Here is a 27500-nt window from a genome sequence, read left to right as displayed (position 1 = left end):
ACCCCAGTGTGACAGGGAGTTTATTCCACAGTTTGGGGGCAAGGAGGGCGAATTGTCTAGGACGAGTGGATTTTCGTCCTGGAGTTTTTTAGCGAGGGTTCTGTCAGCATCCCTGTGTTAGCTTATCTGAGTGTACGGGTGGGGTTGTAGGGGTCGATCAGGCTTTGGAGGTTGGAGGTGCCATACCTTTGGCTGCTTTGAAGCATTCGTGTTTTGGATTCTGTGCAGGCAGCAACCGGGAGCCAGAGGAGGAAGCGGAGAAGGGGGGAGTGCAGAATTTTGGCTGGTTGAAGACCAATCGTGCCACTGCATTTTGGATCAGTTGGAGAGGCTTAAGTGCACATGCCGGGAGGCCAGTGAGGAGAGAGTTACAATAGTCAAGTTTTGATATGACTGATTTCTGGATGAGGAGCTGGGCTGACTCCTGTGTGAGGAAGGGTCTGATCCTAGGGATGTTATAGGAGGGTGTGGGGGGGATGAAAGCAAACCTTTCCACGAGACCTGGTAGGTCAGTTAGGTTGGAGGAGAACCACTTTAGTGCTGTCCCAGTGATGCCTAGGTCAGCAAGTAAAGTCAAATGCTGCTGATAAGTCCAGAAGAATCAGGACTGCAGTGTGAGGCAGCCTGGGCAGCATGGAGTGCTTGTGACAGCAAGGAATGCCTTTTTCCTCACATGTGTGTGTGCATGTGAGTTTGTTGATCTGCTATTTTCAACAAATATGCATCAATATGATGAAATGCCCAGAACAGTGACGCTGGGGTCCACGTGGTTACTTTTATTATCAGCATACTATTACTAGAATATGATGTAACGTTTTCTGTGTTTCTGTGCAACTCCTGAGGCATTTCCTCTGGCCATGACTTCATCTCTCTCTGTCCCTCTCTGTCTCCGTCTCTGTCTCTCTGTGTGTGTGTCTCTCTGTCTCTCTCTATCTCTCTTTCTCTCTCTGTCTCTCTCTCTTGAACAGCGTACAATGTTTAGGTATAATACATCTTCAAGTAGGGTTTCGGGGCGTGCTGTTTGCATAAGGTGTGCGCTAAACAAGTGGACGGGGTCTCTGCCCTCAGCAAAACACTGGTGGTTAGGTTGTAGCTCCACGCCCATCAGCCGCTACCACATGCACACCCACAAGTGTACGCACGCACACACACACACACACACACACACACACACACACACACAGAAACACAACACAGATTCTCACAGTCACAGCTGGTGTATTCTCTCACTCGTGAGGTCATATTCTGTAGAAATTCAGTGGAAAATGTGGCACACATTTAAATGAAGGTTCTTCGAGAACCTCGAAGTGAACAATGGAGAGTGAGTGAACGAAAGGAAGCGAAGTTCAAAGTATGAAGGGGTGTGTGTGTGTGTGTGTGTGTGTGTGTGTGTGTGTGTGTGTGTGTGTGTGTGTGTGTGTGTGTGTGAGAGAGAGAGAGAGAGAGAGAGAGAGAGAGAGAGAGAGAGAGAGAGAGAGAGAGAGAGAGAGAGAGATAGCGAGAGATTGAGTTTCCAGATTTGAGACTTTTACTTTAATGCAGGCCTCTGATTCATATCAAAGTCTGCACATTTTTCACTTGGGAGGTTTTATTTTACAGTTCAACTGAGCTCTGCTAAATGATGGCATATGAAAATCATCAGGCTATTTCAGTCAAATGTAAGCACCGCCCTTCTATTTCTAAACCCAGCACCTCTCTTTCATGTATTTCCAAGCTGAAAAACGTTGCGGCTTCCTGCAGACAAGGAGTTTGCTTCAGAAGCAGGTTGATGAGACTACAGTTTGTGAGGAACATTAGACTAGTTAGGCTTCATTTATACTTCCTTATGATGGTGCTGTGTGCTGAAGATAGTCGATCTCGAAGCTCACAACACGAGCTTGTAGATCTGCTATTTTCAGCATATTACCCCAGTAAAATAAAGTGTAAATACACTAGAAGTCTGGTATTTCTTGAGCTGTCTAATGAGCATTTCTTAAATGTGTTATGTTATATATATAATATATATATAATCATATCAGTCTTTACTAATGTCAGTCCCAGAAACTTTGAGGTAGTGAATATGCTGGCAATGTACACAAAGCACTGAACAGAAAAACAGATCATTGGATCGAGTTAAAACAGAATAGTTGGACAACAGGCTGGTTTCCATAAACAGATTTTGACCTAAATAAAGGCAAAATATCCATCTGTGTATGTGTATCTCATGTAGGTCTACTCATGTTCGGTTTGGTACTAGGCAGTATAGTCTACAGTTACACTGTACCAGGAACTAAGATAGAGAATACAGGCTGATTCATTGTTCATTCATTGTTCTCAAGGTTATATGGTTTCCCAACTCAAATATTAAATAATTCTGTACAATGAATGTAGCTCCATTTAGATCATTTTAATTGTTAATTAAAATAAATAAATGTATGAAAAATAAGATAAATGGTAAAGGTGGTGCAAGTGGTGTATATATATATATATAGGCCTATATATTTTTTTTTGAGCGGTGGTCACAACGCTCCTATACGTGGCCGTGTGTGTGGGTATGTCTGTCTGTCTCCGTGTCTGTCTGTCTGTCTGTCTGTCTGTCTGTCTGTAGCCTGCAGTAACCTTTTCTGACCACACATGTTAAGGTAGGGGCGCTGTTGTTCAGGCCAGGCCAGACCAGGCACACACACACACACACACGCACACACACACACACACACACACACACAGGCGGGAAGGGGGGGGGGGGGGGGGGGGGAACCGCCGCTCAGTTCACACGGGTGTGATTTTTTTAAACGTTGTGATAGTAATGTTATTCAATCAGAAGCGATAACTCATACAGGATACAGGATAAACAAGTGGCAGACCAAATTCTCAGTACTAAATTCTCTCTCCTAATCTTATATATACAATTGAGCAAAAGCCGCATCCCACTTCCAAGCCCATTCACGCCCACTTTGCATCAACTTCAATTCAACTTCAACTCAACGGTAGGGAGTTGGGACGTAGGGAATACCGCCCATAACTCTATCATTGGCCCCACGTTGCCATGGTGACCGCCGTCCATTGGCTCGTATTCCCAGCTATGGGACCGGCGGATCCAATTTCAACCGAGGGGGGCGTAGCCAGAACACACACACACACACACACACACACACACACACACACACACACACACACACACACACACACACACACACACACACACACAAAAATAGCTAATAGTTAGCTCACAACTTTCCACTTTTCTCTTTCACCTCAATCGCAGTAACATCCGTATACACCACTTGGCTAGGACTGATCACGTGGCACACGGAGTTCTTAACCGGAAGTGCGTCCGGCGGTCAAATATGTCTGACCGGAAACGTGCGCTGCGCCACAATAGTTCCGCCACAATAGTTCCGCCACAATAGTTCCGCCACAATAGTTCCCCCCCCCCAATTTTTTTTTTTTTTTTTTACTTTTTTTTTTTCAATAAACTTTTTTTTTTTGAAAAAAATAGTTTTTTAGTAAAGAAGCGGGCGTGGACTCTAGATGTGAGCGGCCCGAAGGGCCGCAAACCTCTAGTTGGATACAATTGGTATCCTGACTTGAAAGTGAAATTTCTGCTTAATATAGACTGAACTCAACGGCTGCTATGCATTTCTCCCATTTTTCAAGAAACAACTCTTCCTGTATCCTGAGTCTATGTGTAAATCTCTCCATTACATAAAATTCCTCCACAATGCACAGCCACTGCTCACGAGTTGGGGGGTCACTTCTATACCACAATCTCGTTATTGCTTTTTTGCTGGCTGCTAGCAGCACCTTGACCAGAGATACATGTCGTCTCCATGTGTGTTTTCCTGCATCAAGTTTCCTAAATATAATACCACACTTGTCTTTGGTACTTCATATTTCAATATCTCTTTTATTACTGACCATACTTCATCCCAATATTTGTCAGTTTTTGGACAGTTCCAAAATATATGTTCATGGTCAGCGTCCATGTTTCCACACAGTCTCCAGCATGGTTGTTTCTCTGCTGCGACTTTTCCTCTGGCACCACGGAGGTTTGAAATGGACTGTAATATGAAGATGAAAATGATGTAAAATGTTGACCCTGTAAATGCGCATGTGACAAAATAAAAATCAAGTTAAAAAAAGTGTGCCGTATTCTTCTGTTTTTGAATTCTGCAATTACAGTTTAAGCATGTCATAAAGATTGTGGTGTGAGTTTATCTACTCTCTAACTCAATGGTCTCCCAATGCCAAACCCACGCCTAAACTCTGTGAGCGCATCATTTCCCAGCTAAGTAATTCCCCCAAACCGCTGTACAAATGTGCACATACTTGTGTGCACATAAGTCAAATGAGCGTGGGTGTATAAGCCTATGTGTGTAAGCGTGTCTTTGCGTGTGTATGTTTGGTGTTTGCGGTTGTGTGTGTGCGACATGCATGCGCGCGTCCGTATGTGCATGTTGGCGGGCATATGCTGCGTTCATTTACCCATTTATAACTTAAATTAACGTTTTATTGTGCTCTTGGACAGACATTATAAGTCACGAGGTGGAGGCTCCCTTTCACTGACCTGTCTAGGCTTCAGGCAAAATAGGGACAGAGTTGAGAGGTCATGGGGCAGGGGTCAAAGGTCACAGTCCTTATGAATGCAGCCCCAGACTGGACTTGCTGTGTCAACAGCACTTCATTAGGGTCAGGGTGTCACTGTGGAGTGAGACCATGTTTCCCAAACAACAGCGCATAACCAGGGCCAGTTGCCTCCATTAGGCTTTGCGCTTCTCTTTTTAAGCATTTCATTGTCTACATATAGTGGGGTGCAATATATACAGCACCGGTGTCAAAGTGTTATAACCCAGGATATTTAAGGGTATATGATGTGGGTTAAACAACACAAGAAGATAGTGAGCGGGTAAAGTGGCAGTTGAACCAGTGGAAGACATATGGAAACAACACAGCAACTAAAGGTGAACTGAAATGTATCGCAAAGCTGTACAAATATAGACGAATTTCTGGTCCACGTTACACTGATAAGAACTAGATGCGCGCACAGGTCGGTACCAAAATTAGCCAATGAAACCAGCGCTCCCCAAAACAACAGGTTTGGGGATTGGTGGGAATTGATTACATGATACAGTCACCTGTGCATTTAGTCTCAATGTTTGTAAACAAGAAATGGGTCTATACAAAAAGGGTACAAAATTCTATTTCCTCAGAGCAGTGACTGGGTCCAATAATGGCGTGGCTTCAAGTAGATCTTCAAGTGGTTCTGGGAACCTATGGGCGGGTCCAGTAGCGCTTTTTTGGGACCTTCCCGGTTAGGTCTGGTTCTATGGAAACGTAAGCAGAACTTGGTCCCGGAACTTCACAGGTTCTTGAAAGATCTTGGTTCTGGAAAGTTCTGGTTCTAGTTCTGGTTTGGCCCTGTAGTGGAGAAGGGGCTTATGACTCCGCCATTCTCTTCCTTAATATAGATGGCTTGGCTCTGAAAGAGTCTAGCTGATCAGCTTCTATACCCACATTTAAATATATAAGCTTTAAATATATTAACTACAGAACTTATTTGAACAAAAACAAATGCGTGATTGTGATAGTGTGCACAACACATTTGTTGATTGGCTCCGGACAGACACACTCTTAGACGGTTACCTTGTTCAGAGCCATGCCGTAAAAACCTAAATACTGTGAGTAGCATTATCAACTCCTTACCTTGGGTGTTGTTTAGACAAAGACAGAACGTTCTGTTGCAAGATGCTCTGGGATTCTTACCTATACTCCATTTACCCATCACACATACGTTTATAGTACAAAGGCTGCAAACAATACTCACAGCCTATAACAAAGGGTTGTGCTATCAGTTAAGCTCAGAGTTACAGTCACACATAGAGACAGCCAAATTAGTGGGGAACGGCAGACTAACTGCCTGGGAGAAAGCAGATGGGCCAGGAGGAAGTTCAGCAGCAAACAGGACAGTCACCGGGAACAGCTCAACCATGGGCGTAGCCACGCATTCAATCCTACTCCTACATTAAAATGACCTAATGGGTAATGCGGTTGGTGGACCACCACGGCCATTGGGGGGGTCCAACCGTCACTATGACTCAGACATAACTGTCCATATATAGAGTTCGGTTCACTATGACTCAGATATAACCAGTCCAGTACAGAGTCCCACTGCAGCTACACTCAAATATAGTGTGTCATGCTGACTGTAACAGCAGACCATCAGGCAAGTGGACTTCACAACGCTCAACACGGAAACTCGCTCACCTGAGCTCGCTCGCCGGTGCCTCTCATGGCTCAACTCAGCTTACGATGGCGAGTCTCAGTCGCAGACAGTTCCGCTTCATTTCAAAGAATCGGAAGAAGGTATGGCTGGTCCTTGGCACAACACTGCCGTATCCGATAATATTCATTGCTTTTTTCACATGGCTCTATAGAACTTATTCACACCGTGGCCATCTTGGAACACATGACCACATGAGGTGGCAGCCTGCATTACAAACCATTGTAAATAATGGAGTGATGGTCCTAAAATATGAGTTCTGTTCAACAAATTTCTTTTGACCAAATCGACAAATGGGCAGATGATAACTTCAACTTAATAGAAGGGCTACAGAAACTGGATTGATTACATGCACGGTAACAATATTCAACCTTATGCAACCTTACTGTGTACAAAGACTTGCTATCTGTGCAGTGCTTGCTCCACCATCGTATTTGTTGTTAGATTGTTCCTGATTAATATGGAAAAATCACGATACAGTAAGTTAATCTGATGGCAGAGCAAGCACTAGTCTGCACAGATACTGTAGCAAGTCTTTTATTTGTACAGATTAACATTGCAACCTAACTACCATGAATATTGTGCATGTACCCTTCTTTTTAATCCTTTTGGGGATGTTGGTGTTGTCATCTGCCCATTTGTCGATTGTTTACAATGGTTGTAATGCAGGCTGTCATGTGATCCAACCCAAGATGGCCATGATGTGAATAAGGTCTTTTGTTCAGGCCTTGAGCAACATCTATACTATAATTTTGCGAATGTCTGTCTGAGTGAGTGTCTGTCTGTCTGTCTGTCTGTCTGTCTGAGTGTCTGTCTGTCTGTCTGAGTGTCTGTCACAGCGTTTCTCCTCAGTGGCTGGAGCAATTGATCTGAAATCGCATCACCATTAGCATATGAACACACCTGACATAACTGTGAAGCCGTTTGTCACTTTCACAAATCATATGCTGTATATTAGCATTTTTATGGTGTAACTACTATCTATTCTGCATCTAGCATGAGGCATATCTATTCTGCATCTAGCCTGGGGGAACATGTTTAACCAGCTCTGTGTGTGTGTGTGTGCGTGTGTGTGCGTGTGTGTGTGTGCGCGCGTGTGTGTGTGTGTGTGTGTGTGTGTGTGTGTGTGGGTGGGTGGGGGGGGGGGGGGGGGGGGGGGGGGTGTTGGCTGGCCCTCTTTCAGATGTTGTCATGTAGATCGGTACACAGTATCTCTGTAGCCTTTAAACGAAACGGGTATTTCTTACATTGATGCTCCTACATATTATCATGCAAGCACCAGAAAGTTACTTTCCATCCCTCATATACTGTGTGCACAGTGCACACCCCATAACCCACACACTGCACATCATTTCGGAGCTCATATCTTTGAACGGGTAAGGGCTAGTCTCTCTAACAATATGAATCGAGAATCTTCTGATTATCTTATCTGGTCCATACATTGAAGGGAGCGTGACAGGGGCATGAACCCATCAAAGGCATGAACCTGGGGACAAAGGATGGTATAAAAGCGAGAGACAGAGAGAACAGGGAAGACAAAACAAAGTAGGCAACTACAGTACCAGCACAAATGCTGGGATGTAACAATAACATTGTTTTTTGTTAAAACCATAGCAACGTATCACATCACAATCCATCATACCCTCCCCTTTCCTTTTCCCTCCTTCAGACGTGGTTCAGGGTCAGGTTATAGTGTTCCATCCTTGATAAGGCAGATATGTACTGTACAACATCTCAGAATAGTATCTGAAACTGACCAACTGGATCTGCTCTCAGTTTAGACTGGTACTGTCTATACAGATGTTACTGATCCCTGACCAGCTATTTCTGTGAAACTGAGAATTCAGTGGTACAGAAATAGTGTCTCTATTCTCCATATGTCAAACCGTCAAGCCAAACCACAACAAACATACATTCCACCGGGATTGGATTGAATAATATTGGTCAGGATCAAACAGCGAGCTGTGACAGTTTCTACAGAATCTTAACCATCTTAAAATTAGGTATGCTGCAGGTTTCCATGGGCCCGTGCACCGCTAGCCAATTTAACTGTATTTGTTACTTTATTCTGTTTTATTGAGAATGTGAGAGGAGACCTACCAGGCTCTTATTGACATGCAGTTTTATTTTCAGGCACTAGATCTGACATCCATCACACACGTGCAGAAGCCTCTTTGAGCATTGCATGTGAAGTACAGATGACTGAGAGATGTGTGTGGGTTGGCGGTGCATGGTTTTTGTGAATGGTTTGACTTTCACAGGAAAATGTTAGTATGCGGAACCAAACCAAAATGACAAATGTTTTCTTCAATCCATTTGCTGGTCAGTCAGACTCAGAATATAGAATGAAGTCTGTTAAACGAGATATTGAAATTCACTGAGAGATCAGCACCATATATGGAAAGCAACTGTACTCACGCAAACATTCATGTACGACTACAAGCAACCATGCACACACCGGGACATGCAGAGAATGTTAGAGAGGCAGGGGCTGACATTTCTAAAAGGGCATTTTGGTGAAAATATAAAAGAATAGCAGACCTCCAAGCTCACAAGGCGTTGCGCTGCGATGCGTTGTGAGCTTGGAGGTCGGCTATTTTCGGTGCTTGATTGATACCACACTGAACTAAGCATAATCAAGTCAATACTGGAGATGTGGCGTAAAGCATGGATTTCTACACAGAGAGGGCAATTCTTTCAACATAAGATGCTGCGTTCAAGTTCAGGAGAGTTTGGACAAGGCAATTCTCTAGAATGCTGCATTCAGGTATGGCATGGAAAGAGGGCATTTGCATTTCTTTCACTATAGTAAAAACTGCATTCATGGTCTGGAGAGGGCACATTTTACAGACGGTTAAAAGGGCAGGGGCTCAAGCCCCCTTTGATGTCTATGTGTGCACGTGCCTGTACACACACATATTATACACAAACACTGTTTTCTGGACAGCCGTTCAACACAAGTTCAACACGAGTCAAGGCATCCATGCATCTCCCTGACCCCTGATACCTCCTCCTGACCTGTGGACCTCGAAGTGAAAGGCCCATTCAAACACCTTAGCCAATGACTTCCATTAAGAGAAGAGAGCAGAGACTGCCATCTGCTGAGTCTGTATCGGGGCTCATCATGAGTTATGGCCTTGTTGTTGTGTGTGTTGCGCATGTGAACACCACATGCAGCAAGTGTTTAGAGGACATGTTGAAGCTCCGGCAAAGCCCATTCATCTGCTTCCCGAATGCGGTCTGTGGTGTGTGCGTGCGTGCGTGCGTGCGTGCGTGCGTGCGTGCAGTGCATGTCTGTACTGTATACATATGGGTGCAAATGCTTATAAGAGGCTACTGGCTCAAGTCTATGACTGTGATAATGGTCTGTAATAAAAGATCTGTCCGGTCCTCCGGATGGAAATAAAACACATGGTTTGGTTAGACGTTCTGTAAATGATTTGGATGCTGGTTGATGCAGAGTGTGCAGTCTGTTTTAGTGGGCTGGGCAGAGAGAGGACTACAGTGTTTCAGCGCAGGGACTGTAATTACAGCATAAGTCATGGAGAGAGCTCCGCTGATGGCCTCCGTGTGTTCAGACTGGTCTGAACCCATCTCCCATCATTCAGAACGGGAGCCAATAGACAGGCAGCTGGCTGTGAGCTATGGGATTTTTGACAGCAACACCTAAAGCCATTGGGGATGGTGTTTTCCTCTGGTGTTTCAGTCCGAGTGTATCAAAGGGTGCGTTCGGAAATGCGCACCGGGTGTGTGCTCAGTGTAGTGAGTGCCTAAACCTAACCCTAATCCTAACCCTAACCTCAGTAAAACTATGCCTAACCCTAACCCTAACCCTAACCCTAACCCTAACCTCAGTAAAACTATGCCTAAACCTAACCATAACCCCTAACCCTAACCACAAACGGGGCGCATTTTTACGAACGCACCCTTTGATACACTCGGACTGAATCACCAGCAGAAAACACTCTCCCAAAGCCATTGATACTTCATGGTCACACGGCAGCGTCGTGTGGTGAAAATAGCCGTCCACCTACTTCAAGCTGACAATGCGTTGCAGATGTGACGTGTCGTGAGCTTGTACGTCTGCTATTTTCAGATCAATTTGTAACAACGCAGGTCTCAAATTGAGCGCAACCAAGAAATTGGCTCGCGGAAAACACAACACAGCCCGACAGAACACAACCCATGTCTCTGTGGGTCTGTTCTCATGTTTAAATATACAGCAATAATATGAGAAATCATACTTGATCCTCCCTTCTGGGTCTTATCGGGAGGACATCAGGGGGAAAGGCAGGATGCGTTGGGGCCCCTCTCACTGGAATATGAGCATTATTACTGCTGCACGTGATTCTGATTATCTGTTAAATGAGGGGCATCCGTTGTTTTCTATGCATAACCCGGTAGCCTGCAGGGCTAGTCTGTCATAATATACTGTAACTGCGAGGCCAACATCCTCTCGTCCCTTCCTGGAGGATGTTCATGGCTAAAGAGAGTACCAGGTGGCCCGTCAGCAGTGATGTCATTACGTGCGCATCCCGCATCAAAAACTCATTCAAGTCGCCCAGGGACTCATTCATGTCATGGTCCTGGGGTCCCGGGGATGCGCCTCCATTGGAGTCCATGTTAAAATAATTTACCGGGTCGCGGTAAAAGAAAAACATTTTTAAATTCCACAGACACCACCATTGTTCATGGGTGAAAGCATCCTACTTTACCCTACGTTAACACAAATAAAATCCACATAGAAAGTCTTAAACAGGCGATAGAAACGTCAATGTTTTGATTCCACCGACGTCCGACGCCATTTTGCGCGCCCGAATTCATTAGGGGCACATGTTTTAGTAGTTTTAGTAGTTCTAAGTTCAAACATTAGCCAAATTGTAAAATAAATATAAGAAATAGGCAAACATTTTGAAAATAGCCGATCTACAAGCTCACAGCGCTCGAAAACTTTGTATTGAGGACTCATAAAACTTTTCTGGGACCCATTTGAATGACCACCTGTGGGTCCCGGGACCCATTACATTGAAAACCTAGTAACATCACTGCCGTCAGTGACTTTGTGTTCATACTCAGTGAGTTTGATTTAGGTTCAGTGCGGTCGTGCCGGGGATGTGTAGAGCTGGACTGCACGGTGCAGGGTTGAAGGTTCCCTGTGCAAGTTTTAATTAGTTCAGCATCATGTCCTAAAGGCGGAATTTTCATTATATCCAGCTGTTTCAAATTTGTTAGCGGTTCTCAATATCCTGACTTATGTAGAGAGAATAATAAATCCTTTGCACCTTTTTCTATGAGAGCCAGTGACTTTGTTTGAAGATAGAAACGGTCGGATCAATAAACTGCATTCTGCCGGACTTGAACGTAAAACATTCTGAAAGCTATATGCTTTATTAAAACAAGCGTGGCAGCGTGCATCTTGACAGGCACCAATGTGCAGTAGGCCTAGACTACAAACCCTTGCTGGGGAGTCCTTGAGTTATAGGATGGGCCCTAATTAGAACGTTTCAAACTGGGAAATGCTATACTCTTCTTTGAAGCAAAAAGAGGAAACAGAAAAAGTCTGATGTGGGCTAAAAGAGGGATCATAAAATGGTATAAACAGAGATTGTAATTATGCTTTGTTGTCAATAAACATCAGTAAAGGCATCCCTTCACTTACCCTGCAGTGCTCACTGTAAAATGGTAGGGAGATAGTAAACAGCTGTGGAGCTTGTCTAAATATATACCAGCTCTCAGTACTTTTCTAAATGGCCCGTGTCCTTAAAGCTCTAATGCACCACAATATGGCAATCCCTTTTGGACAAGGTGCATGAGAAAGTATGGCTTTGGGGAATATCATCATGTTGGATGTAGGGGAGGTGTAATTAGGGGGTGTTCCCTCTCATGAGGAACATGGCATCTTCTCTTAGGAAAGTAAGGTTGCATTCAGTAACACTGCGATTGTAACTGAAACCTTCATAACAAACAGTGCAGGGACGTGCAGAGAAAGTTAGAGAGGCAGGGGCTGGAATTTCTAAAAGGGCCCTAAAATATCAAAAACAGCAGACCTCCAAGCTCACAACGCGTCGCAGCGCGACCCATTGTGAGCTTAGAGGTCAGCTATTTTCGGTGCTTGATACCACACTGAACTAAGCATAATCAAGTCAATACCGGAGATGTGGCGTACAGCATGGATTTCTACACAGAGAGGTCAATTCTTTCAACATAAGATGCTGCAAACTGAAGAGAGCACTTTTTACAGACCCTACCTTTACAGAGGTAGGGGCTCAAGCCCCCTTTGATGTCTATGTGTGCACATGCCTGTTCAACTACCTAACTTGTTGCTTCTATAAAAGTTCAAACCTCTCCAGAAAGAGGGTGTCAAGTTTATTATTACAAATACTGTTGCCTACATTTGCACTAAAACGGGGGTTTACTGTCTGAACTGGCAACCACCCATTCAGGGGCAGGTCCCATGTTGCTCCCTCGCCAACAGAGTCCGGAGGCTGAGGTTAGTGTGGACATTTCTGGGAAAGCCTCCAGAGTTCAGGCTGGCCAACGAGTGCAAGGGAAAGAGCGGAGCTGCGTCTTCCTTTACAGGCTTGCATTACGGTGATTCTAGCTGAATTCCGACCCAGACCTAGCCCGCGTAAAGTTCCATTATTTTTGTGAATAGCCTAAGTGCTTTTTCTTTTTTCTTTTTTTTTACCTTCAAATGATCATCTTACTGTCTGTTGGAAATAAACATTGCTCTGCTCTGCATTCACTGATGAATAGGGGGCACCATCAACCTGATTGGATATGTGATGAGATGCTCATGCTACAGTAGGCTAAACTTGATTGCCTTCCATTTCTTCTTTTTTTTTCTTCCTCTGGGCTCAATTATTCATAGGATCCTGGATGTTTTGGAGACAGTCGTGGAATACAACCCGCGAACGTGAGTGTTGCTGAGTGAATCTATCTCGTTAACACTTTCACCTCTTTACGCGCTCTCTGCGTCAGTAAAGTTTAGAGCAGACTGTTAAAAAGTGGGTTTCTTCTGCTGCACAGCAGGCATGCTCTGAAACAACCCGGTGCGCATTTGCACTGTGTGCGTCTCATCACTTAAAAGTAATCACCAGACGCTCAAATGCACTAGAAGACGCACCAAGAGCCCAGGTCCCTCAGCTGGATCTTTCTTTTTCTCCTTTGAGTCTTTGCCTTATTGGACATCAAACCAGTATGCGGGGAGCGTTTGCACTTGGTTTCGCCCTGATATGCCTGTTAACATGGACAGGTGAGGCTGACAAACAGGGCAAACAGGGTCACCTGAGACGCATGTCCTTGCGCCTACGCGCGAAAAGGGGACGTCTCCAGACGGGCGCAGCGGGCAAGGAGCGCTTTACCGTTGGTAACGGCGGCACACGTCCCGGGGCAGCGTCGGCTGTCTCGGTGCTCAGCCCCAAAGAGGCAGACGGGGTGCAGGCGGACGACAGCTTTGTACCCCCCGTAAGGACGAGACATGTACAGGCCAAGGGAGGACGTCCCCGGTTAATGGCAGGGAGAGGAATAGCCGGACAGCGTGGCACCATGCCCCAAAACGACGAGGGCACTCCCGGGGCGAGAGCCAGGGTCGCCCGAATGCCGAGCAGCGCTGGCTCATCGCCGAACCTGCTGGCGAGCTTCGCGGGGAAAAACCGCGTCCTGGTGATCTCGGCGCCCCACGACTCGGACGGCTACTATCGGCTGATGATGTCTCTCCTGAAGCCCGACGTGTACTGCGAGCTGGCAGAGAGGCACGTGCACCAAATCGTCATGTTCCACCAGGAGGGGGAGATGGGGGGCAAGGTGAGGAGGGTCACCCCAGAGGGCAAGGTGATGGAGGAGCCACTGGACACCGCCCTCATCCCCAGACTGATGAGTTTCCTCAAGTTGGAGAAAGGTAACTGACTATTGATTGACACTATCTACATCACAGGGGTCTTCAACAGGGGTCTGGGACCCCTAGGGGGTCATCAGAGACGAGTTACTACAGGGGTCCTCCAAATCTTTGTGTGATAGAAACCTTTTTTCTCTTTTATATTAACCACTTGAACCCTAACGTCCATATTCGGAGAACTTTAGCCAAAAATAGCAGATCTACAAGCTCACAACCACAACGCCTTGCGCGTTGTGAGCTTGTAGACCAGCTATTTTCAGCGAAGAGGTTTGGTGTAGAGGGGAAAAAAGAGCAAAATAAGTACAGAGTGAAAGGTAAAGTTTATTAAGTCTTGACGGTTCAAGTGGTTACACAAATTGACATGATTCCAAAATACACTGATGATTGTGCTGTCAAACGATGAAACTATATGGAATCTATGAAAAGGTTGTGGGGGTCCCTGCTTCATCTCTCTCTCAGCTAAGGGGTCCTTGGCCTGAAAACGTTGAAGACCCCTGATCTACATTATAGAATATTTGCAGACAGATCAAGTTCCATGATCACACGTTTGTTGTGAGCACTTGACCTGTCTGCAACTCTGCATGCTTCATATCCTGATACTGCAGCGGTTTTCAACCAGTGGTCTGGAGACCAGTGGTCCTTGAGGGGGTTCCAGGTGGTCCCCAGCTAAATGATGGAGAGTTGGTAACCAAATGGGCCCTTATAGATCTTTAACTCTTGAGAGCGTAAAATGAAACCAAATGGACCCATATTTGGTTTCATTTTACGCTCTCAAGAGTTAACTTATTGTAAACATCTGCATGACTTAATTTACAAGAGTCTACACAACTCGACACAATTAGAAAATTGTGTTGTTTTGATCGTTGTTTTGCCTGTTAATATCTCTCCTATGGTACCACATCAATACAGCATGGAATTGTGGACACAATCTTTATCTAAACGATAATAATATATATATTCTAAGTTTGGAGTCTGAGAGGCTAAATCTCATTAAATGGTGGTCCGTGGCTTAAATGCAGAATAAATATGGGACCATATGAAAATAGTTAAAACAACTGGCCTACCGGTATACTGTATGTGTTGTCCATCTGGGATTCCTCTAAAAACTAAATCCATCTGTTTAAGATTCAAAATTGTACAGAAAAATGCATCACACCATTTAATCTCATCACCTGCACCCATGGGGCTGGACAGGTAAGTTTGGGATGGTGTTGCTGAAGAAGACCTTGCAGGTGGAGGAACGGTATCCTTATCCTGTGAGGCTGGAGGCCATGTACGAGGTCATCGACCAGTCACCCATGCGCAAGCTGGAGAAGATGCGGCAGAAAGGCTTCGTCCAGAAGTGTAAAGGAGCAGGAGTGGAGGGACAGGTGGAAGAGGGCACGCTCATAGGTGAGAGGGAACAGACGTTTCTGCCGTTAGCATCCTATTTCGATTATCACCAGGAGCCCGTTGTAATGGGCCAGGAGGGCCATGCTCTGCCGACTGAGTCGGTCAGAGTGTTAGGAGGGAAACATGCCAAGCATCCATGTCATTTCTATCTGTGCCAAAGGAAAGTCACTGAGTAATTGGGGAAAAGATCACTTCAGACATGGTGTTAATATTTTAACATTATGATATTTATAATATTTCACTCCAATCAATCATCACATTATTATTATTATTTTTTGTAAGATTACTGTAGAACTGCTAAAATAGTTGCATGACAGAACAGTGAGCCTGTCACTTTTAGAAAGAAACAATTACCGGTATGTTCTCTCTCTCTCTCTCTCTCTCTCTCTCTCTCTCTCTCTCTCTCTCTCTCTCTCTCTCTCTCTCTCTCTCTTCATCTCAGTTAAATTCAGACTGCTTTATTGGCATGATAAAATGTTTTTTACATTGCCAAAGCATACACATAAACAACATTACATATTTACAGTTACCTGGCTCTCTCTCTCTCTCTCTCTCTCTCTCTCTCTCTCTCCCCCCCTCCCTCCCGAACAGGGGGGCCAGTAGACACACCAGTAGAGAGGAAACCAGACAGAAAGGAGGTCATAAGGAAACCAGTCAGGAGACCTACACAGACTACAACAGCAACCACTGCCGCCACCACAACAACAACAACGACAAGGCCAACCACAACGACAACCCAAGCTCCCACCACCACCCCCACCACCACTAGACCAACAACCACAACTAAAGCTACCACCACTACAACCAGAAGAACAACCACCACAAAGCGCCCCACCACCACTAGAACTACTACTACCACCACCGCCGCCACCACCACCCAGAGACCTACCAAGGCCCACACCACGGCTCACTGGCTCCCAGCCCCCAGGACCACCAGTGATCCCTACTACTACAACCGTAGAGACAGGGAGAGGTTCCAACCCAAGACCACGCCGTCTGGAGATAACCGCACTGACAAGGAGAGCAGAGAGCCCCACAGCCGCAAGCAGGCCGGCCTGGTGCCCACCACACATAAACCCACCAAGGCCAAGCCTACCAAGAAGAAAAATGGACTTGAAAAGGTGATTCTGTATACTTTATTGTAAACTGTTCAATTCAGCTTTTACTTTTTCTTTCTTTTTTTTTTTGTCAGATACACTTATAATACAGCTGTGGCAACATTACAGAGAGTTACATATTATTGTTTTTATTGTTCTTATAGCCTCCTCAACAGTGTGACTGATACAAATCCAGAGGGGGTGTTTAGTGTTTTAGTTATGGAGTTTGATCTGTCTGAACTGTAAATATGCGCAGAGATGCACTGCACTGCACTGTTTTTCTTTTCTTTTTTTATCTAGTTTGTCAAAATCATCCAACATCACACCAGTAAGCTCCCTAATCGGGAGTTAAGCGACCGTCAGGTCGCAGCGTGATTTTAGGGCAAAATGTGTCCAAAAATGTGTTTGAAAAAATCGGCCAGATGGTAGCGCTATATGGGACAGATCCATGTTGATGACATGAGTGTAGACATACTGTGTACTGATTTGCGTAATTTTAGGGCAAAATCTGTAGGGGCAGTGTCCAAAAATGTGGTTGAAAAAATCAGCCTGATGGTGGTGCTATATAGGACAGATCAATGTTGATGGCATGAGTGTAGACATACTGTTTACCGATTTGCATGATTTTAGGGCAAAATCTGGAGCAGTGTCCAAAAATGTGTTTGAAAAATCAGCCTGATGGTGGCACTATATGAGACAGATCCATGTTGATGACATGAGTGTAGACATACTGTGTACCGATTTGCGTGATTTTAGGGCAAAATCTGTAGGAGCAGTGTCCAAAAATGTGTTTGAAAAAATGCATCCATTCTGGAGCACCAGGAGTCGGTGGTCCCCGGGAATTCCCCGTGAACAGCCCTGTTGGGGTGGTCATTTGGTCATTTTTGCACTTTTTGGCGGCGGCGGAAGGGTGTCCCTGGGGGTCCCTGGAGCTCCGGGGGTCCCTGGAGGGGTGGAGGTTGTGAATTGGCAGGCAAGGAGTGTGTGTGCAAAGTTTGGCGTGGATTGGGGCAACGGTGGAGGAGATATGAGTTGGGGAAAAGTGTGACGTGACGGACAGACTGACAGACAGCCGGTGGAGGTTTTGGTAGTAATTGCGGTCGCAACAAGTTGCTAGAAAAGCAGAATTTTGGCCTGTAGGAGGCGCTAGAAAAAAGATCATGGCATCACTCAAATGACCAGTCCAGGATTAATCCATCAGGAAGCATGAATTTTTAGATTTTTCTTGTTTTCAATTAGAAATGTCAGCACTAGAGAACCACAGTCAGTAGAGTACAATAGGGAACATGAATGTGCACACTAAATTCCATGGATATCCATCACATCGTTTTGAGATGTCTTGTTTGGTACTAATAATTAGATGGATTGATCCTTAGAGCCCTGCTCTAAAACTGCATTCAAATTAATGTAAAATAATTGATCATAGTGAAATCAATTTAGGTCATCTGTTTTTAGGCTTAATGAAATGAGCCGCTGACCTTCTTCTTTGCCACACCCCTTGTGCGCAGGTGCTGACGAACGAGTATGAGGACAAGTTTGACCTGGGTAAGCCCACGGCCGCGGACCCTGAAGACACGGACACATACATTGACCTGAGCCCTGCCAAGAGGGGCAAGGGCAAGCACGACAAACACGACAAGAAGAAGAAGAAGAACGACAAGGCCGTCAAGAAGGCAGAGAGGCGAGGCGGGAAGGCAGGGAAGGAGGGGAAGAATGGTGGAAAGAAAAACGGGAAGAAGCTGACAAAGCACCAGGAGAAAGAGGAATACCTGAAGCCCACTAAGAAGCCGCCTCCTCCCAAGGGATCTCTGGCTTCCTTCCTGGAGTACTTTGAGAACAGGAGACGGCTGCTGGTGAGAACACGACTTCACACACTTGTACTACATTAACTACCAATGGGTGGAAAGTAGGGGTGTAACAATATAGTAACTGAATCGAAATATCGTTTTTAACTTAAAAAATCGAAGTATATCGAAATGAAACAGCTAAAATCGAATCGGATCGTTTTATTTTGTATCGTATCGAATCGGCAGTGCAAAGAATCGATTGTATCGATATCACCTACTTGGGCATTGTTTTTACTTTACTTTACTTTACTTTTACTTTACTTTATTATGGATCCCCATTAGCACTTGCCTAAGCATGGCTATTCTTCCTGGGGTCCGTCACCACATACATTACACATCACGTACATCCACATACAATACAACAGATACAACAGTTTTTACAACAGTTTTTAGCATTTTTAAGAAGAAAAAACTAAAAGGAGGGGTTTAATTACTTTTCCTTTCCATATAGCTACACTGGTCTATCAATAAATGTGTGTAATCTCTGAGTTCATGTCAAGGTGCATGTTTGTCAATATACAATGTCCATGTATTTGGCAGATAATCACTGTGTTTACTTATTTATATCCATAATACTACATGTTTCCCTTTAAAACCTGCACTATCCACACCTTTCACACAGATTTAATGTCTTCGCTAAATAGTTACTATATCGATTTTAAATCATTGAATCGAATCGTATCGTATCGCCATGAATAAACCAATATCGTCCATGTATCGTATCGTCAACCATGTATCGTGATATGTATCGAATCGCTATTACAATGTATCGTTACACCCCTAGTGGAAAGTTACTCTTTACAACTCTCATCTACTGTAAATTATTGACTAGCCTTTTCCATTTTGTCTGTCCAGTTCGTTCTACTTTCACTTACTGTAAAATGTAGATGTGTGATATCATATTGTACTCAAGTACTTTTGGAAATGCAAGCATTACAGAGTAGCGTACAATTGTGCTGTTATGGGAGAATCAGGAGGAGATTCCATTGAAGTTAGCCTTTTTACCCTCATGAGGCAATCGTTGAGAAGCCTTTTAGTCCATGGGCCATACGAGATGTCGGTATCGGAAAGGTGGCAAAGGTTATCATGCATTTTTGAAAAGCTCTATATCTGTAGATTATAAATTGGTATGATAACCCTTTCTGAGACACAGCTAAGTTGGTGTTATCATTCGCTATAGTTGGTGTCCCATTAACTTTACATTACAGGGGGGAAAAAAGCAAAAAAAGAATCTGCTTTAAGTAGCATATGAGGGGTCAAACTAGGGGGTTTTTCATGATTCTGAATCCATTGCAAGCCTCTGTTTTGCACAAAAAACATTCCTTGGGCTAAAAACCGGCCCCACAAGACTATGGTTTAGTGATGAAAAGTGATGAGTCATCACTTTTCACACTTTTGTGGGGGCCGTTTTAGCCCACTGTATGTTTTTTATGCAAAACAGATGTTTTTCAATGGATTTAGAATCACGAAAAACCCCTAGTTTGTCCCCTCATATGCTACTTAAAGCAGATTCATTTTTTGCTTTTTTAATGGGACACCAACTCTAGCGGCTGATAACACCAATTTAGCTGTGTCTCAGAAAGGGTTATCATACCAATTTATAATCTACAGATATAGAGCTTTTCAAAAATGCATGATAACCTTTGCCACCTTTCCGATACCGACATCTCGTATGGCCCATGGACTATTTCCCATAAAGAAAAGAGCTCACCACAGAGAGCTTCACTGACTTGGAGAGGGATTGGTTTGTAGTGTTCAAATGGTTACGGTCCAGAGGCCACACTGGCCCTTTTATGTTTGATCTATGTATCTAAGTAACTGTAACTCAGAGTAGTTCTCAAAAAGCTACTTTTATACATTTAATTGAGTATAGCTTTCAACGCAATTAATCTTAATTCTACTCGGGTTAAGAAACAGTAGGCCTATTTCTACTTTGAGTAATATTAACTTGTACTAATGTAGGAAACTCTTCTCTTTCCACCACTGCTATAATCTCGCCCATCACTCTTTAGTTATTGTATTATCTCACCACTTCCTGGTACAATATTTGTTATGAAACCACACATCACGGTCACGCTACATGGATATCCATGTGTACTATAATAGAGTGCTGAAGTTTGTACTTCTAAAACAACGGAACCGAGTTAGCATTTTTTGGCGTGAATCAAAAAAGCACCCTGCCCTTTTTTTCCGCACTTCTGTCCAAAATTCATTAATTTAATGGCCTTTTGTGGAGAGAACCAGGAGGATACTGCTGTAAGTGGTCTGATGAAGAGTCGTGATGCTCGAAACGTCACATCCATGTCGTAAAGGAACCGAAATAAATGTTTAACGTTTGGAGCACGATCCAATGTACTGACCTTACTTTTCTCTGTACTACTGTAAGTGGAGCATCACAGAGGTTCAGGCGGGTGCAGAACCCAAGCCGATCTCACGTTCATACACCCTCAAATCACATACGGCCGCGTTTGTAATGGTTCAGTCTATTTAAGCAGACTGACATCCACTCTTAAATGCTCCACATCTCTTGTGTGAACCTTGTTCTAATAGAGCAGTCCACAGATGATGTACAGATCCTTCTCGAAAAATTTGAATATTGTGTAAAAGTACATTTTCTTGAAACGTTCATATATTTCTTGAAACTTTCATATATTCTACATACCGGTACATTGGACATTCAGTGAATTATTCCAAATCTTTTTTTGTTAAAACTTTGAATTTTTATGGTATACAGCTCATGAATATCAAAAGTCCATATTTCTAAATATTACAATATTACACAAGACCACTCAAAACAAGGATTTATAATAGAAATGTCAACCTTCTGAAGTCAGAGTTGCTTGAAGTCCAGTGGGAAGTTTCCGAAGTCAGTTATGATTTGGGGTGCTATGGCATCTGCAATGCTTTTTTACACAATATACATTTTTTTTTAGAAGGATCTGTATTTTTGTAGCCGGAAGGATCAAGTTATGTCAGTTACTTAGCTCAATGACAGCTTGTCATTGAACCAACTAACTAACTTGATCCTCCTCAGATCATCCTAGCTATCAGGCTGCACGGTAGCCTGACACTCAGCCTGAATTGACATTTCGTTTCACTCCATTATTCAGTCTGAACTTGCTCTCATCTAAGGCAATTTCAAGGATGGGCGTTGCAGATGACGTAGTGTTGTTACCGGTATGTGTGGCTGGCTAGTGGCTAGCCTGTTGCTTGCTAGTGCTACTTGCTAACCAAAGAAACAGGCAGAATAGGAGCACTACAAACTAGGAATCAAACACAACATAACAAGCTGTGTCACTCTTGCCTGCACCCTGTATTAATAAAAAAGGCTCTAAAAGTCTGTGTTTGCTCCAGTATACTCCTTCTACACAACATAACATGCCTGCCACTGGTGTTTCATAGCGAGATCGATACGATCGCATATTACTGCGACGGGCGACGCGATGCGAGATACGGTACGGCGGTGCTTGTTTACTTGGAAACGCACATGAGCTGATTCACGACTCTGATTCGCCGTACGGATTTTCGAACGAGGAAAGCCTCTTCAATGAGAGCAATTCCAGACCCCTGAATCGCCAAAATAAAAATGTAAAGGGGTGTGGCTAGCGATTCAGGGTCTGGAACTAGGCTAGCTGCACGGCAGTCTGCAGACAGAGTGTATATGGCAGTGCTTTGCAGCCGGTCTAGATTCTTATCGCAGCAGCACTCAGGGCGGGGTGGGAAAACATGACGGCCCCCCCATCCTCTCCCTGCAGCTTAATGTAAACAGCACCACATCCGCAGAACACACCGCCAATGTGTGCACGTTTGTGCACGCACATATTTTGAATTAATCTAATGCATTTTGCCGGGTACACGGCAAGAACCGGAGTGTCAAAAAATGTGGGAGTCTAACCCAAGGGTCTTCAACAGGGGGTCCGGGACCCCTAGGCCTAGGAGGTCCTCAGAGTTACTACAGGGGGTCCTCCAAGTCTTTGTGTGATAGAAACAGTTTTCTCTTTTTTTATATTAACCACTTGAATCCTAACGTCCATATCCTGAGAACTTTAGCCAAAAATAGCAGATCTACAAGCTCACAACGCCTCGCGCTTTGAGCCGTTGTGAGCTTGTAGATCTGCTATTTTCGGCAAAGAGGTTTGGCGTAGAGGGGAGAAAGAGCAGACTAAGTACATAGTGAAAGGTCAAGTTTATTAAGCATTGACGGTGGTTAAATATCTGAAAACACAAATTGACATGAATCCAAAATACAATGAAACTATGTGGAATCTATGAACAGGTTGTGGGGGACTGGGGGTCCCTGCTTCATCTCTCTCTCAACTAAGGGGTCCTTGGCCTGAAAACGTTGAAGACCCCCCTAATATTACATTCTGTCTTTTCTCATGTCTTTCTCTGCACACATGCCACCCCTATCACCACCCCAAGCTGATCACCTCTCCCAGTGAGGACGGCGATATGTACGCCCAGCAGAGAGACGAGTATCTGGAGACCGTGTGTGAGATGGCCATCAGAAAGGTGACCATCATCACCATCTTTGGCTCGCTCACTAACTCCACCATGAAGATAGACCACTACCAGCTGGGTATGTGGCTAACACAACATGTTCTGTTTTTCTCTCCTCTCCTCAAACTACTATCCGTCCCGTATTAAAGATGGGGTGCCATGATTTACCCCCCCTCCCAAACATGATTATCATGTATTATGATTATACTAGGAGGAAGATGTTTTCCAAAAAAGTGTACAGAAAGAGTTAAAATTAGGTTTTTATGTGGCCACACCCACCAGTTCATTAAGTATGCCTGGTTGTCATGGTGGGTACAGCTGAAGTTAGCCACACCCACAGTGTTGGGTGCATGGTAAAAGGGGAGGGGATGATTATATGATGTCACTCTATCTGTGTTTTTGGATCGGCATTTTGACCCACAAGGTGGCAGCCTTGAGGAAGAAACCCAAAATACAAAGGGAATACATAATTGCTCATAACAACCACACCAGGGGGTCAAATGAAATACTGTCAACCTCCTAGACACACGAAAACCAGAAAAAGTACAACACTATGGCACCAACTCTTTAAGATTTCTTGCGTCATCTTGATCACCACAAACACAACACAATGGTCTTATCTGATCCCTTTTTACTACTTGATACACTGCTACAAAGTTCAAATCTAGTTCAGTGGCAACTTAATCCACATGTTGCTGGTGAAAGGGGAAAAGGTGCTGTTGGTGTCATTTAGCACCTCTGCTGTCCTGTCCTTACTTCACCTTCTTACGCAAAGAAGAATTTCAGGTGGCCGCATGAACACCTAGATTCAAACCCTCGACTCCCATATTAATGTATCTACCTTCCGCTCACCCAAAGGGGAATTATCCCTTAGCCAAGGGAGATATTAGGCTTCTGGGCTACAGGCAGGGCTACTTTACTACATTCTCCCCTCTTTTAGCTCCCCCCCCATCATTAGGAAACCAGATCTTAGTCAAGGCACAATTGTAACTAACTGGGTTCAAAACCGGGCCTCTCTCATGGGAAACCAAAATTGTGGAATTCCTCCTTGGCCAGGAGGAATTAGGCTTCTTAGCTCCAGGCAAGGTTACACTGCTACACCTGCATTGTGTATGAGGTCAGTCCAGATACTTAAAGCGAGCGCTGCCTCTACGATAACATTGTGAACACTCACTGCCTGCCAAAGCCACAGTATTGTGTAGTAATCCGTATAGATGATACTAGTAACTAGACAGTGTTGACAAAATATCTGTTTCTAAGCTACGTCAACTATTGGCCTGAGTGTGAACATAACAGTTCTTGCATACTGAGTACATATTTTCTGTATCCGTTTATTTTATTGTCATCCGATAAAAATAGTTATGTACAGAGTCTGATGCGTGTTATTCTATTACAGTCTCCAAGCACCGAGGATGATATGTGCGGTTCTCTCAGTTGTTGAACATAAAAAAGGGAAAAGGGAGCCTTATTTCCTGAACCCGCAGATGGGCTTCATTCTTCAGGATACAGCCTCAAAACACGTAGAACATAACAGACAAGCTGAAACGCAGAAAATAAAACCTGGTCCAAAAACTTTAATGACAGATGAATGTTTCTGAGGCGGTGTCTAAACGTGCATCTACACTCTTAGTTTCATATGAACACCCAGGATTTTACTGTGGAGTTAACAGTGTACTTAGGTGTGTTGGTTATTATTCGCATACATGGCTGAAAGACACATTTCAGGTCTCATAGTACCAGTATTTCTTTCAGTGACAGTCATACAGTATAACTAGTAAGACGCCTCAGGGCAACAAGAGACCTCGCCCTTGTCTGTCCAGTGATGTATATCGGACCAGTTAACTATATATGGAGATCCATGTACTGTATGTGGAGATATGCTGTGAGACCCCAAACATGCTTACTCAGTTATTCGTTATGTGAAAATCCTATGACGTTTATCACATCTGACATCATACATACAATCCCTTGTATGCCCATACATGGAGATCCCTGTCTGAACCAGCCACAACGATATGGGCTGTCTTCTTCCATATATGGGCATTCCCATATGAAGTCCTGTTAGATATCGGCTTAATATTGATGACATCAGGGATCTCCATATATGGGCATAAAACGGATTCTGTTAGAGTGGTTCCCATGACATCACAACATACAATCCATTTTATCCCCATACAAGGAGATCCCTGTCTGAACCAGCCACACCACCGTGATGTCACCTGTTAATGCCCATACATGGATATCCCTGCTCTGAGTATCTGACATCACTTTGATGTCACCTGTGATGTCACAGTGATGTGTCAGGTGAACCACAGTGTCCGGCGATACCCATACGGACGTATACGGACAAGCTGTGATGGTTGTGATAGTAAACTGCGACCTACAGTCGCAATTACAGGGGTTCTCAACCTTTTCTGGACCAGGGCCCACTTGAAAATGTCAAAAGCGCCTGCGACCCACTCATCTGACCACACCAAAACCCGCGTGGATTTTCAGTTTATTATAATGATGAATCAATGAATCGATTGTGTTCTGGCTTGGATCAGTGTAACTAGCGTGGTAGGCCTATACTTTAAGTTCCTATTCACCGGTATCACAATGAAAACTTGTTTCTAGTGATTATTTCTAGTTTAGTTTCTAGTTTAGTGGGGCTTAACCACTTAAACCATATAAAAACTTACATCATTACATAATACGTACATCATTGACCGCGGTCCCCCTGGGGTCCGTCCTTGGTCCACTCCTTTTTTCCCCCTGATTTACCATCCCACAAGGTTGTGGATCTTCTATTTGCACAGAATGTTTGCTTAATATTTTGTGTGAATGTTTGCCTATTATGACATTCCCAGAATTGGGATGCTGGGGTTCAAGTGGGTTAACATAAGCTCATTTCATAATCCCTGGCACACACAGACACGCTGATTAAAACGGCGTGTAAAGTACGTGTGTAGGAGGAGCACATACCTTTGTAGCTGATCATCCCAGACATGGAGTTAAGTGTGCTTCCTGCGTAGCGATGGCTCCGCTGTAGACAATTAGTTCATCACTCCCACACATGGTCTCTCAACACCCTAAAACACACACGCATGTACACATGCACACGCACGCACGCACGCACGCGCGCACACACACACACACACACACACACACACACACACACACACACACACACACACACACACACACACACACACACACACACACAGGCTCGATTAGATCACCGTGCAATTATTAAAGCTTTTAGAGTCTCCCTTTTATTAAATTACCTCAAGCTGCTAGCATAGAGGGAGCTAAACCTCTGCCTGCTTTTTTTTTACGAGGACATGCTTTGTCATTTTGCTTGGCGGCGTTGTATTTTGAGAGGTTTTACAGTCTTCTGCAGTCCCTGGGCCTTGGTTGGCGAGTGTTAATTTCAGGATACACAAACCCACTTTGTAAAACTTTATTAGTCTGTCACTCCACATGACAACAGGCTTTTATCCAGATGGAATGCTGGAAAGGGCTCTGAGGTGAGGTCACACACGCACACACACACACACACACGCGCACGCGCACACACACACACACACACACACACACACACACACACACATGCACGCACACACCCACCCGTAGTTAGTCGGACGCTGGTTACACTTTTGTTCCGCTCACTCGCTGGAGGGTCGGTGTATGCATGTTTGTCTAACTGTGTGTGTGTGCGTGTGCGTGTGTGTGTGTGTGTGTGTGTGTGTGTGTGTGTGTATGTGTGTGTGTGTGTGTGTGTGTGTGTGTGTATGTACAAACAACTGGTTCTTTCAGTCCTGTATGATGGAAAATGAATTTCCTATTTTCGGATGACCTAACCTGAAGTGATTGAGTTCTAACATGGTAGATATTATGTGTATATACCGTATAGTAGGCTACTGTGTGTTTGTGTTTATGTTGTACTGGTCACTATGTTCAGTCCTGCTCTACTGTGTCCGGCACGTGCCCGGGGCTTTCCTGATGTTTCCTCCCATAATGTATGTTCCATAGGAAATGTGTGAGTGTCTATATGCAGGGGTCTCAAACTGGCGGCCCGGGGGCCATTTGCGGCCCGTGAGACGATATTTTGTGGCCCCCACCTTAATATGAAAGTTTAATGTTAGTGCGGCCCAGGGACATGCTGGGCCCCTGATTCAGCCCGGGAAAAAGAGTTGGAGAGGCCCTCATTACGCGCTATAGAGAGAGATCTCTCTCTATAGTGCTGCTGCTACTCAAAGATTTGCCATTTCAGATCATGATAAGTGACAAGCCAGTGGGCCAATTCTACATGAGTTATATTTCGTCGTTGTCGGGTGGAAACCTTATGTCCAAAACCGTTTGTTTTGTATTTATCATTTTAAAAATGATTTAAACTAGTGAAAACAGCCGATCTACAAGCACACAACGCCTCGCACCGCGAGGCGTTGTGTGCTTGTAGATCTGCTGTTTTCACTACTTTTGTGCAAACAGTTTAATTTTAACTTTTTTGGAAACAGTTAATTTTT

The 27500-nt window shown here is 44.3% G+C and overlaps 1 protein-coding gene across 1 annotated transcript in view; it reads left to right on the top strand.

Moving 5' to 3' along the window:
• The first annotated feature begins 12803 nt into the window (after positions 1–12803).
• The window catches only part of ccdc80 (coiled-coil domain containing 80), a 24836-nt gene continuing 10139 nt past the window's right edge, over positions 12804–27500 (top strand). Inside the window, exons 1-5 of the mRNA XM_080753147.1 lie at positions 12804–14159; positions 15351–15548; positions 16140–16669; positions 18154–18498; positions 22915–23071. Coding sequence (XP_080609273.1) covers positions 13460–14159; positions 15351–15548; positions 16140–16669; positions 18154–18498; positions 22915–23071 — 1930 coding nt within the window. The 5' untranslated portion in view covers positions 12804–13459. The remainder of the gene's footprint in view (positions 14160–15350; positions 15549–16139; positions 16670–18153; positions 18499–22914; positions 23072–27500) is intronic.

This window comes from Nannobrachium achirus (genome assembly GCF_963921795.1).
Source record: "Nannobrachium achirus genome assembly, chromosome: 22".
Classification (NCBI taxonomy): domain Eukaryota; kingdom Metazoa; phylum Chordata; class Actinopteri; order Myctophiformes; family Myctophidae; genus Nannobrachium; species Nannobrachium achirus.
The sequence above is the reverse complement of the archived record's forward strand: the minus strand, read 5'-3'. Positions and strand labels throughout refer to the sequence as shown.